Genomic DNA, 13,953 nt, shown 5'->3' on the forward strand with positions numbered 1-13,953 from the left:
ACTAACACGGTGAATGTGGATCGCTGCCCTAATTAATCTTAAGATATTCTTTTTTCATTTTCAGAACACTTGAGAGCGATGGCTTATGTCTGAAAACATGCGGCACCGATCCTTGTTGCTAGCTGTGTGTGGATGGGCAGTCTTCATGTTGCTGTTTGTCAGTAAATTCATTACTTTGAGTCTCAGAGATAAAGAAGGTAGGTCAGGCGTCAATATAATTTTTCATATTCAAGTAAATCACTTAAATGATGCAAATAATTTGTTGCTAATTTTTATAGCACTATTTATACATGTTTTTCATTTAATTTCTATGAGATCAATGAAAGAGCCACAGGTTTGCTGAATCTTGATTGTTATTTTTTCTTTCCTTCCTCTCATCCCCTTTCTCTTTTCATCGTCGGAAAATACATTTCCAGCTGTAGTTGTACGAAAGAGATTTTCTTGAAGGAATCTGTAGCAGTCTTTTTGGGAAAATTGTAACTTAAAAGGTTTGTCCCCTGGTATCTTACTTCACAGTCTTGTTTTACTGGCTTTAATCAAATCATTCCGGTCTTTTCCCTGATTTACAGAACAAGCCTATTCACATTGCAGAAACAAAAGGAGTTATTTAATTGAAGTTAAAATATGTTTTATAGCTGGTAAATAATAATAATCCTTGCATTTGATATAGCACCTAATCACGTCTTCGAGACGTCTCAAAGCACTTCAGAATATATTGTAACGTGAATTGACTGTATACTACTTACTGCTAGGTAAACAGAGGCATATGGAGTAAGGAAACTTGCCTAACATTTCGCCCTGCCGGGAATCGAACCCATGTACTCGCTTGCGAGGCAAGTGCTCTAACCACTGAGCTACAGGACTCCACTATGTGTTAAGGCAACATGACAGTGATATTGTTCTTCAATATAATACAATTGGTTGCCGTGTTTTGCCCACAAATATACTGTCAATTCACTTTACAGTATATTCTGTGAAGTGTTTTGAGACTTCTAGAAGACGTGAAAAGCACTAAATCAAATGGAAGGATTATTATTATTGCAATATAATACAATATTATAAAATAAATTCTTCCATGGTCTTACACCACCCTACATCAGCGATCTCCTCAATCCCTAACAAACCGACCACTTCCTCCACTCAGCGGGCAAAACCTGCTTCATGTCCCTACCCTACCTGTCACACCTTTGGTGATCGGACTTTCTGCATCTGCTTCCACTCTCTAGAATTCCATCTTAGATCCTTTAGACTCACCCCTTCCCTCTGCACCTTCAAGGCCCACCTCAAGAGCTTCCTCTTTATCGTCCTTTCAGACATCTTTTCCTCCCTTGGCCGAACCCACCTTCCCTTCTGTGAAGCGCTTTGAGATATCTCGAAGGTCTGATAAGGCGCTATATCAGATGCAAAGATGATTATTATTACTACCTTTATGATATCTTGAGCCACAAATACTGTGCCTCCTTATATCATCTGTATCCTCTAATGTGTTTTTTTTTAAAAAGTTAACCATGTATAATATAAAAATACTGGAAGAGAAGTCTGGGAATTATCTTATTTTTGTGATTTAAGATGAAGAAAATAGTGTAATAGCAGTTAGGATGCCCTCCTGCCGTGAAAGGCACTCCACAAATGTAATTTGTTGTTGTGGCATATGGCACTACCTAAACTTTGGTTGGAATAATGTTTTGTAATTCATTACCACTGGTGCCTGTTCATTCTGTTCTGTATAATATATTAAATCATAAAGAATGCTGGTAACATAATACAATAAGTAAACACCGTGTTATGCTGCCTCCTACATTAAGCAGTAAATAATGATACTGGAAGGAATTCACACAAAAAATATCGCTGATATTTATGCAACAGCTTCAACAGTGATTTTTTTCTTTGCTATTTTTTTCTTAAGTATACAATTTAAGTGTCCAATCTCTTAATAATGTACATGATGTTTAAAGATTGTTTAGTTGCAATATGTTTTCCATCATAGTGTGGTTAATTAATCGAACAGATAAGTAATAAAACCCAAGAGGTTAATTTAATGTTAGTATTTGAGCCTCAGTGAACCAAATAATTTAAGCAAATTACTGTCGGCCACTGATTGCTTCTGGCAACATAATATCGTAAATTCAGCATATCATTCTTACTTTGAAAATGGCTACACAATACACAATACATTTGCTCTTTGGATCATCTGTGAAATAAGAGATATTGTAATACGATATATTCTGTGACAAATGGACATAAAGGTTTCCATATATCTTTTTGGAGAACTCTCACTTGCCATGTATAAATGCAGGTGTATTATGTGTAAATGATGTGCACAGAGGGAATTACAAGTGATCCCTAATTATTTAATGAACATTCATTGAAAATAATTAAACATTATCTGTCCTTTAAAAAACATTCAACCAAGGTCCCATCTGCCTGTTTCGATATACATTGAAGATCCTATAAATGCTATTTGAAAAGAAAGTTCCCCAAAATCCCCTCAGATAACATTGTTCATTCGTTTCATGGTTGTTTGTGGGCCATTTCTTTGCGCAATTTGGCTGCCGCTTTCCCCTGCAAAATGCATAGCGCTTTACAGTAAAGGCATGTAAGGTTTTTGAGAAGTTCTGATGTGAAAGGCAAAATATCAAATGCAAGAGTTTTCATATTATGTAATTGGCATATTTTTTATTGGTTGCTAATTACATAATTAAAGAAACATTGAAAGTACACTTTGTAGCATCAATGGATAGTTTATTAACTTGTTTTAATTAGACCTAATGTGTATGTGTAAATTGTTATTCATCCTTCAGCACCACTTTAGGTAAGTAGAAAATGTTATTAGTATGAATGTTAAAAAGAAGCACTAGGCACACTACTTTTGAAAGGTTATACCTGGGATTTGGTTAAGTAAACAAAAACTGAATTTGTCCAATTTGACTAAACAAATATAAGTATTTAGACGAACTGCAGATTTGAGCAAATTCAGTCTATTGGCCTTTTCAGCATTTTCATAAATGGATCCTTTCTATAAAAATATTGCTGTATCCTGAATCTTTAGGAAGATGACTCCCTACAATGTGCCTTTTTTTAAAATCAGCCTGTCTCTTTTAAATTGCAGCTCCAAGATTTTGGCTTTGAATAATTTGTTTCACTCTGTTTGATGGGATTAATTGGTGGAAGATACTTCTTAAATATTGTATAACTTCTCGTTTATGCTCGCTGTGTGCAGAGTGGGGTGGCTGCAGACATGATCTTTCTAACAAACGTGCTTTGACCCATTAGATTAAAATTGGATTTTGGTAACCGCTCATTTATGTAGGTTAGAAACGAGCATTGATTCTTGTGCGACTCCACCAAAAAATTCTCCTGCCCCAACCTGACTTTACATTTCTCACCAATATTGTGTAATATGGAGTGAAAAATGCAGTATGTAATGTTACAAATATCACAGATGGTAATTATCGTTTTGTGGGACATTCTTCCAACTTTGCTCAAAAGATTTAAAAGTTAAGTTGGTATTCTGTGAACTGGTAGTAAAACGCAATGAGCAACAGAATCAAAGCACCGCCAGCAAGCTCAATGATTACACACTATTTTAAATGAAGTTGGTGGGGAGTCAAGTAGTGTTAACTGCAGGAGATAAATATCTCACAATGTGATCCCCCATAACTTATTTTAACCAGTTTCTTAAACATAAATAGAATGACAATTTGGTGAATAAAATGGTTGAAGTGACAAGTGCACAGGAAGAAAATGTGAAATTTAAGCTTTACAGTCATTTAATGGTTACCAGTAATGCATTGCACTCTGTTTTGAATCAGAGTTTTACATGGTAGCAGACAGATGAATATTTGGAATTGATGATAACACTGATGAAAATAGTAAGATCAGTCCCAGGATTTGACTTTCTCGATCAGCATTTAGTTTATGCAATACTGTGCACAGAACTAAAAGTCAGAGTCAATTGACCCCAAGAATAAAATACAATCAAGGTTTGCTCATTGAAATTCTTTAGACTGATTATCAGTTTTTCTCTTTGTCTTGTTTAGTTGATTTTGGTGCTCATCAAGGTCAGATATATCAGTGCTTGGGAATGGTACACTATTGCACATGAATACGCAATGCCAACTTCAAACATTCCCAGGTCAGGCACAGAACAACCTGATGCAGAATAGAATTCTCTCTCTGCTCTGAATTAATAATGTATTTCAGACCTCAGAAGAGCAATCCTTGTACTTTTTTTTGAATTGTTCCATTTCTCAAACCAACGATCTCTATGTTTTTTATGGGAATACCAATTGATGTTCACTTTGAATCCAACACCTGTGTGTACCTGCCTTTCTCTGCATGGTAACTGCATACAGTTTTTATACATTGCCTAAGATTGTCAAAAATGTGGCCAACACCTCCCCAGGCATTTTGTTCTACCCAAGGATATCCACTTTGTATTCTTGCAATATCCCTCACATCCGCCTCCCGACGTACCTCAGATATTGTTGATACTTGAAAAATCATTTGAGATAAAAATTTAACAGCTTATCTTCATACAAGCATGGTGACATTTACATTGTTTTGCAACTTTTATTTTTGGACTTCAGGACTCTTCATTGTTTTCTATCTGCAGAAGCAAAAGTAATGGGGAATTGAGAAACAGCATTGCAGTGAGGTGTGAATCGGCCACCGAGCTGAGGTTGAGGCAGGAACGTTTTTTGCACACAGAGATAGTATGAGTTGCTTAGATCCATTTAGCAGCCAGATTTAGAGATGCTTCAAATCTGAGACTCAAGTAATTCAGAATTCAAGTATTCCAAAATCGTATTGGTTTTGTAACATAAATATGTGACTCAATACCTGCATTTTAATAACATGCAGAAGCATTCCTGAGCTGTTTGTCAACTTGACCGTCTGACAGACTATTGGAAAGCAAAGCCCAATTCAATTTGCACCAGGTTTATTTAATAAAACCACTCCAAGTGATTTGCAGAGAAGGGCTCGTCATGATTCAAAGAGTGATTCACACCACAATTTATACTGGTCATGTGCAGCCTGCCCCCTTTATTAAACACAAGAAGAGAAACGTGCTGTACGCTGGTTCCCAACGGACTAATGTAAAGTGAATTTCAAACACGTACCTTTGCAGGAAGTAATCAAATATTTTTTACTTTTTTTCCCCCAGGAAGGCATGTCAGGAATTTGAGTTCACAGTCTAGGCTTCTGCTCCAGCAGTGCTTGGGAAGAGCTACGCTGTAGGAGGTGTTGTCTTTAGGGTGAGATAGTAAACCTTTGTCCTGTCTACCTGTTTAGTTGCAGGTTAAAGATGACATTATTTTAAAAAAAAGAGAAAGGTGCTTTTCTGGTGTTCTGGCCATTATTCTCCTAGATAAAATCGGTCATGTTTGTGAGACATTGCTGTGCGCAAATTATCTGCTGTTTGCTCCTACAAATACAACAACTTGAATTTAGCACCTTTCAAGTAGGATAACATTTGGGAGTTCTTTATTATTGCGGGTTGGACATTGAACGAGAAGGAAGTGGGGGGAATGTGGTCAGAGGCGTGGCCAAACAGGTAGGTTTCAAGGTGGGATTTGATAAGAAAGGTGAGGAGGAGGGATAGAGGGAGAGTTCTAGAGCATTGGGAGCGTAACGACCGATGGTTTGGCCACCAAGACGATCAAAGAATTGGTTTGGGAGCGTGAAGGAATTTGTATGCATCAGTGAAGACCTTGAAGTTGATCTATTCAGAGAGAGGGAGCCTGGTTAGTATTGGGATGTAGAGTTTGGTGCAGGTGATGTTCCTGGCAGTAGATTTTTGTACCTTGTGGATGGTTAAATAGTGATTAAACTTAACAGTAAACCCTGTAAATGCTTTTAAGACATTTCAACAACTTAACAAATTAGTATTACGTGAAACTAGGTCTTGTAGGATGCCACTCACTTGTTGGAGCATCGGCAAGTAGAAATTCTGGAGAGCAGTATCCTTTCAAAACAAGATCCTGATCAAGAGTTGTTTGAGCTGGGTACTCTTCACTTTGGTGAAGCTTAGTGTTTCTATCTTGGTTCTCTTCAAATTAGCATTAAGGCTATATGAACTGTGGGATTTACTATGAGATTGATTGCTGAAGTTTGTTTGGCTGATGTGGGTTGACTCGCTCCCGACAGAGAAGGGAGATTTAAAATGGTACATCTCCATAGGGAAGAAAAAGTAATAAATCTCCACATGCCTTCCATGAGTAGAAGGTATTTTTCTTTAATTACCTTTATTACAATTAGTGGAGAGTACATTACTGTATATTAAAATTGACTCTACTACTGCCACTGTATTTCCTTCCACTTTAGACCTAATATATTTTGTGAGGTAGCTAATTGATGGTAATTTTTTCCAAAATAGTCCTGATAAAACCTTCACTTTGTAACCCAGGTGTTTTAAACATTCTAATGGTTTTTGTTCAGGTCATAAATTTTGATTGCTGTGTTTTTCTTCCTTATGTTTTTTTAGTGTAGAAGCAATGTGATAAGGCACTATATCGAATGCAAGGATTATTATTATATCTGTTTTTGATCATTGCACGTTGAGCTGAGCTTGAGTAAACAAACAGTATTGTTTGGCTGATTTCAAGTTTTTTAAATTTCACTTGTGGATTGTTTAATCAGAACTGCAGCTTTAAATGTGATTTAGAATATGTAAATTTTCTTGTTAAACACTATTGCTTGTTAAACCCGAGTAATATTACATTTTGCAGTGGGAGCTAATCCACAGAACAATTTATTAACATAATGAGAAGAACTAAACACTGCTGCCTCATCCGTTTTCACTGCTCACTGCTTCAATCAGTTTGAGTAGCCTTGGCAACCACTACAACTTTCTGCTGAAATTCTGCCCTTGCATATCATATTACAATACAGAATACGTCTTTTCAGCACAATATTGTTGTCATTTAACATTTATGGTGCGGCAGCAAATCTGTGTATATCAACATCCAGCTGATCAGGAGACCATTGGTATTATATTGCCTTCGAAGAGTTCATTAAAATATGAATGCTATTTGTGTTTGTTTTGAATTTGAAATGAAAAACATCCATTGTGAAGGGGAGATAAAGTATTGTTTAAGTGAAGTGGTTCAGATGAGACATTAAACCGAGGTCCTGTCTGCCGATACAGGTGGATGTTAAAGATCTTATGACTCTATGCAGAAAGATGATTACACAGTCAGCCACTACGCTCAGAATCTCTGGAACTTCCTGGCTCTTTTGCTCCATTTTGCCCATTTGGTAAAAGGTGTTACATAAGTTCAAGTTATTGCTTCTCCCAGTCTCATTGCAGTAATCTCCCACTTAATGACTGTTTAATGGACTTTTGCACAAATTGGCCGTTGAATCCACCCTACAAGTATAGCTCCTACACTTTACAAAAAATCCTGTGAAGCACTTTGAGATGTCTAAACAATGTGTAATAATATTATAATAATCCTTGTATTTGATATAGCGCTTTTCACATCTTCTAGACGTCTCAAAGCGCTTCACAGAATATGCTGTAAAATGAATTGACCGTATGTTTGTGGGCGAAACGCGGCAGCCAATTGCGCATGGCAGTGTCCCACAAACAATCGCGGATTGAAAATGATCAATTTGTTATTGTTTTGTTTTGGAGGGATTATTATTAGGCGTGTGGAGTAAGGAAACTTGCCCAAGGTTTTGCCCTGCCTGGAATTGAACCCAGGTGCCTCGCTTGCAAAGCGAGTGCTCTGACCACTGATTCCACAGGACTCCACAGTGTAGGGTGCTATACCAAATGCAAGCATTATTAAATTCACTAAAGTTTGCTTTCAGGTCTGCTTATAATACAAGGAAACCAATCTTTCTCTGTTATGTACTTAATGCCTGTTCCAACAAAAAATAATGATTCATACTATTGATCTGCATCCCTGAGAAAAATTGTTATTGACAAGCTGTATTGCCTTTTTGTGTCTGAATTATATGTTTTGTTCCACAGAATATGGTAACAAACCACACACATTGGATTGGACTGCAACCAGATATGTTAAAAAAGCAGAATATCAAGGACCGACTTTGCACATGGGCAGTCAGGTAAGGATCTCAGTCGGCTCTTCAGAGAACAAAAGTAGCTTCTGTCCCAGAATTATAAATATAACCAGCTTCACATTTCTTTGCTTATTTTTATTTGGGACATCCTCCCGACATGAAAGGCGCTTTACAAATTTAATTTTGGATTGTACTATCCCTAATATTAAATTAGTACCTATAGTTCTATGCAAAGTAGCATTATTAATTAAAAATATAAAAATGTTTCTCAAGAACTTTGTTTTCAGTACGTGATCCTTGCGATGTTTATATTACAATGGAGGCCATAAACTGGAAAAATATTTGCATGAAATTAGATGAAGAGCATCAAGTAATCAAATAAACAGCTTTTTTATTCCAATTCTGCTACTGTTATTTGGTTAGCAGTTTGTGAACAAACATCTTGGGTGACATCACAATATTTATGTAACAATGTTACAATGGGACCTAATAGAGGTCTTCAAGATCATGAAAGGTTTCGACAGGACAGATAGGGAAAAGCTGTTTCCGCTGGTAGGTGTGTCTGTGACCCGTGGTCACAGTCTTAAGATATCTACCAAAAGAAGCAGAGGGGAGATTAGAAGAAATGTTTTCACTCAGTGAGTTGTTGGAATTTGGAATGATTTGCCTGAAAGGGCAGTGAAGTCCGATTCGGTAACAGCTTTTAAGAGCGAACTGGATAGGTATCTGGGGAAGACGGGTTTGCAGGGTTATGGGGAGAAAGTTGGTGATTGGGGTTAGTGAAAGTGACTTGCTCTGTCAAACAGCCGGCACAGACTCGATGGGCCGAATGGCCTCCTTCTGTGCCGTAACATTCTATGAAACAAAAAGTATGCAAAATGTTAAATTGTCCACTCAGGCATGGAGATTTGCCAGGTCCACCCATTCCAAAATGTACTTTTCCATTATCTGTCGAGTTTAGTTGGTTAGATTTTGTGCTCCACTTTGAGAGCTTTAGTGGAGCTGTCTGACTTAAAAATTCTGTGCCCTTGCCTTCACTGTTGCTTTGCAGGGCTAGAAGGTTTCCAATGTAGTCTAAAGAATCCACTCTTAATCTTAATGGAACTGCTCCAGGACCCATGCAACTTCTGCCCATAACATACGTCAGAAAATAGCCTAATGCTGGAGGATTTGTTGCAGACAGTGCAAAATTATTGATTTAGCCTGCAATTAGAATATTGTGTGCAGATTTGAGCGCTCCACTTTGCAAAGGATGTCAACATTGTGGAAAGAGTACAGAGGAGATTCATTAGAATAATACCATAAGTCAGATGCTTTTGTCATGAAGAGAAACTAAAGAAATTAGAGCTATTTTCACAGGAATGGAGAAAGGTCTGATGTAGGGGTTTAAAACTGAGACATTTTGATGAGTTGATTTTAATTTATTAAATAAATAATTTGACTGAATAACTAGAAGGTGTAAATTTATGACGATTACCAAAAATACAAAGAAAGAGGCCAAGAGAATCTTTTGAACAAGGGATATTAGGAAATGGAATGCCCAACTAAAACTGATGGTGTTTTTTTGGTCAGCCAGGTGTCTGACACATTTGATTCTTAAGAGTCTCGAAACCAAACAGAAAATTCTATGCATCCCACCTACACGTGGAAATTCCAGAGATGTTTATTGGAATGGACTGCACCCTCTCTCCGATGCAAACTGCTTCTAGAAAGTAATAATAATAAAAATAATAATCCTTGAATTTGATATCACATCTTCGAGATGTCTCAAAGTGCTTCATAGAATATACTGTAAAGTGAATTGACTGTATATTTTGTGGGTGAAACACGGCAGCCAATTGATTGAGTGACCAAATAACAATAACAATAAATTGCATTGGTATATAGCGCTTTTCACGTCGGGAGATTGTCCCAAAGCGCTGGACAGTCAAGGATGTACACCTGAGATGGGGATTGGGATCAGTAGGACCACCCTACTCATTAGGGCTTCGGCTTGCAGGGTTAACTGGAGCCCTCAGTGACTGGTCTGTGCTTTCAAGTCCTCCAGTGAGCCAGGCTGGTTGTCCAGTCATCAAAAGTGCCCTGGAATACTGTGGCCCCACCTGGCTCAGCAACCTAGACTGCCAGAGAAGGTGGCTCGATTCTGCTCTTCCGTTGCCAAACACATCATCTTGGAGCCAGTTCAGCTCCAGGGAGATCCCGCTTACCTCTTTCCCTTCTCACCCCCCAAGAGGTTAGTCGCAAGTTGGTTGACATCCGACAAGCATGGCTTTGACCCCTCACATGATGGATGGCAGGTACCAGGAACTCACTGTGAGCTTCCCAGTAGATAACACAGCTCAGCATAAAATGCGTGAGCGCATTGCCATCATCTTTGTGCCCACAGCTCGGATACATTTCCCACTAAGCGATGGTTCTACTAGTTGAAAGTATGGAGCTTAAGCACCAGCTGCTTATCTCTCTGCAAGCTAATCAAAGTGGATTCCAAGCCCTGGATAATGGTTGAAGCCAAAAGATCTTTAAAAAGGGAAATGGACATATGTGGCAGTCGCTTAAGGCAGACGCCAGTTGACCTCGGGGGTCAATCAGACAATATGCCCAGCCCCGATTAATTTGAATTGTCACCTATTTTAAATATACCAGTTAATTTGGACAAAAAAAAGTTAATCTGTACAAAATGCCGCGCTGGTGGTTGCCTTCTGTGCGATTCAGACCCGAGCAGTTCCATTCAGACTCCATCCATTCACCAGTGACTCCAGGCTGTCGATCAGTGAGACAGCAGAGGAACAGGGAAGAAGCAAGGGAGGGAAAGGAGATGGGAGGTGTAAAATCAGAATTGATTGACAGCAGACTCCATCCATTCACATCTGACTTTGTTTTCAATTAGACTAAATACTTTTCCAGTTCTATGGCTCCTTCCTCTTGTCTTTTTGACAATAAACCTGTTTGCAACCCCTGCAAACCCCTGTCAAAGGCACTATCTTCTATTAATAAAGATGAACTGAGTATCTCTGTGACCACCAATAACGCAATAACCGATTGACGTAGAGAAATGATTTATACCTCATTGGAACAGTCTTACAAAGGTGAGTGTCATGGGCATATTTTGGGGAGAATTTCCTATCGTTGATGAGCTATGACCTAAACAAGCTCATCACACATGTATGGCAGTACCTTAGGTGTACACACAGTGTTTATGGCATGTTAAATTATTTGTGAGTGGTATCACTGAAATACATTCCATATTGGATCCTTCGGTTGCAAGCGTAGCTGCAACGGGTCGCGCTAGTAGTATATAAATACAACAACAACTTGCACTTATATAGTGCCCTCCACGCAGAGGAGCGTCTCGGAGCGCCTAACAGTGGCGGAGCTTGACTCTGAGCTGGGTGGGGTGGGGGATGTGGCCATAAGCACAGTTGAAAAGGAAGGTTTTTGGGTGGGAATTGAAAAAGGGGAGAGGCTGTGCAAGAACATTTCTGGAGCTTCAGGGCGTAGTGGCTGAAAGCGCGACATTCAGTGGTAGAGCGGATGGTGCGAGGGACAAGCAGGAGGCTGGTGACAGTCGAGCGGAGGTGGCGGGTGGTGGTTTGGTTAGTGAGGAGGTTGGACACGTAGCGAGGTGCCATGTAGTGAATGGATTTGAACACGAGGATCGTGAAATTGATCTGTTCGGTGATGGGAAGCCAGTGAAGCCTGGTCAGAACTGGTGATAAGGGGTACAGAGTTTGGTCCGGGTAAGTATACGGGCGGCAGAGTTCTGAATGAGCTGGATTTATTGAATAGTGGAGCTGGGGGACCAGCAAGGAGTGCGTTTGAGTAATCCAGGCGGGAGGTGAAAAACGCATACACAAGGGTTTTGGCTGCATTTGGGGTAAGGTATAGTCAGAGGTGGGCAATATGGCGGAGGTGGAGGAAGGCGGTACTGGTCAGGGACTGGATGTGGGGGAGGAAGAACAGCTGGCAGTCGAACCAGATGCCGAGATTGCACACTGGTTTGGTGAGTCTGAGGGAGAGTCCAGGGAGATTGAGGAGTTCAGATCTGCAGGAGTGAAGACGTTGACAGGAGCCGAAGGATATGGCTTTCGTCTTGTCCACATTCAACTGCAGGAAGTTTGCACTCATCCAGGCCCTGATGTCTGCCAGACAAGCTGATAGAACATTGGCAGACCTGGAATCGATGCAGGAAGAGGCAAAGTAGATTTGTGTGTCATCTGCATACATGTGGAAGTTTATCCCTTGTCTGTGAATGACATCGCCAAGAGGGAGCATATAGATGAGGAAAAGAAGAGGGCCAAGGATGGAGCCCTGGGGTACCCACTGGTGACTGGGGGGGGCAGGGAAGGAAATAACATTTGTTGAGATGCAGTGGAGGCAGTTGATTAAGTAGGACTCCAATCATGCGAGTGCGGTCCCAAAGTGTGGCCAAAATTGAGCTGCAACAATGGGTTCCAGGACTTTTGGAAATGGGTGGGTAGTATGAGAAATTAGAGGGATCGAGGGTGGTATATAAAGTTTTTGAAAGTTTTGGAGCTCAGTCGCTTCATAGAAAAAGCAGGTTAAACTAGATTAAATTTTTCCTGCTGCCTAATAATTTACTCATGCAGGTGAAAGATGTCTAGATGAAGAACAAATTCCAATTTTCACTCTCAAGAGATCAGCAATGATTTATTTCCAATATACCTTGATGCCAGGACTGCTTCAAAATATTTATATACTATCATTTTTATATTTTAATTACCAAAGAGTTTATATATTCAGTGTGGAAACAAAATGAAAATCCCTGGAATTTGCTGCTTTTTTAAAAGATGTATTCACAATACCTAAATAAGTTGCAAAGCATTATGATATTCAACATCATACACTATTTCTAATACTATAGATATGAAATGTCGAACATAAAATGTTACCAAGATCTATTACTTCAACTCCACAGTGATAAATGATTGAATGTAGAACACATCTGTAACTTATTATCCCCCAAATGAAAGAGAGTTCTAGTCTACTGAAAGAACCTTCTTCTGAGAAGTGTTCATTTCTGCAGAAAACTAAAATCAATCTCCATTCTGTAATAAAACCTATTACTGAGACTCTGACTCCCAAGATTTACCTTGTCTTTCATTACTTTCTCTTCACGTTTAGTTTCTAACCTTTATTTTCTGGTTCATTGTTTATTGCAAGTCTTTCTTATCCAATACGATGTGTCTTTTATTGCTTCTGCCTCCTCGTCTGTCACTCAAAGTAAAGGGTTTTCTGTGGACTAAATCTTAGTCTGAAGGGATACTTTTTATTTTAATTAAATCAAAGGACTAGTGTACAGAATGCTTTGATTTGTGTCATGTGGTATTAGTTTGAATTTGTTTTACATAGTGCAAAACTCAATTTGTTCACTGTTCTCTGACTTGCATGCCTGTCTCTGTTAAGTTACATAATAATGTATGTAGTCTGCAGTATTTTGTCACAGAAACAAAGGCAAAATTGCCATCATTGTTTACAAAAAAATTTCTTTTCCAGCATGCATTTATTTACATACAAATGCTTCTCCACATTTATCCCACTTAATTTAAACATGAACTTCATGATACTATCATACATATACATAACTGTTCTGATACGTGTCAAGGTTAAACTGAACCATGAGATAGGTAAGCAGTTTCCATAAATTATACCACAGTTAGTATGAATTAAAACGCATAGAGTCTGGTGACTTTATAACTTGCAATAGTCAAAATAATCATCCATCTCAATTAATAGTTTTAGATTAATTTATTTTCTCATATTCTCGGTGGGGTGGGGGCTATGGGCTAGGGAAGAAGGTTATCAGGGTCTCTTTGGAAATCAGTTGGTTTCAGGTTGGCATGCTTGGTAATAGAATGTTGGAATTGAGTCAGCACTCTTTGGTGGATGGAATCTGCGGTACTC

At 38.8% G+C, this 13,953-nt stretch overlaps 1 protein-coding gene across 3 annotated transcripts in view; it reads left to right on the forward strand.

Moving 5' to 3' along the window:
- Window positions 1-13,953, forward strand: part of chst10 (carbohydrate sulfotransferase 10) — a 58,370-nt gene that overhangs the window by 20,535 nt on the left and 23,882 nt on the right. For 2 of the 3 annotated variants that reach the window (XM_042334448.1, XM_007885350.2), the window contains 2 exons: window positions 65-197; window positions 7,982-8,076. In XM_042334448.1, coding sequence (XP_042190382.1) covers window positions 86-197; window positions 7,982-8,076 — 207 coding nt within the window. In that variant the 5' untranslated portion in view covers window positions 65-85. Of the gene's footprint in view, window positions 1-64; window positions 198-433; window positions 489-7,981; window positions 8,077-13,953 lie in introns of those variants that run through there. The other variant, XM_042334449.1, reaches the window with a different exon arrangement.

This window comes from Callorhinchus milii, unplaced genomic scaffold, assembly GCF_018977255.1.
Source record: "Callorhinchus milii isolate IMCB2004 unplaced genomic scaffold, IMCB_Cmil_1.0 Scaffold4, whole genome shotgun sequence".
Taxonomy (NCBI): domain Eukaryota; kingdom Metazoa; phylum Chordata; class Chondrichthyes; order Chimaeriformes; family Callorhinchidae; genus Callorhinchus; species Callorhinchus milii.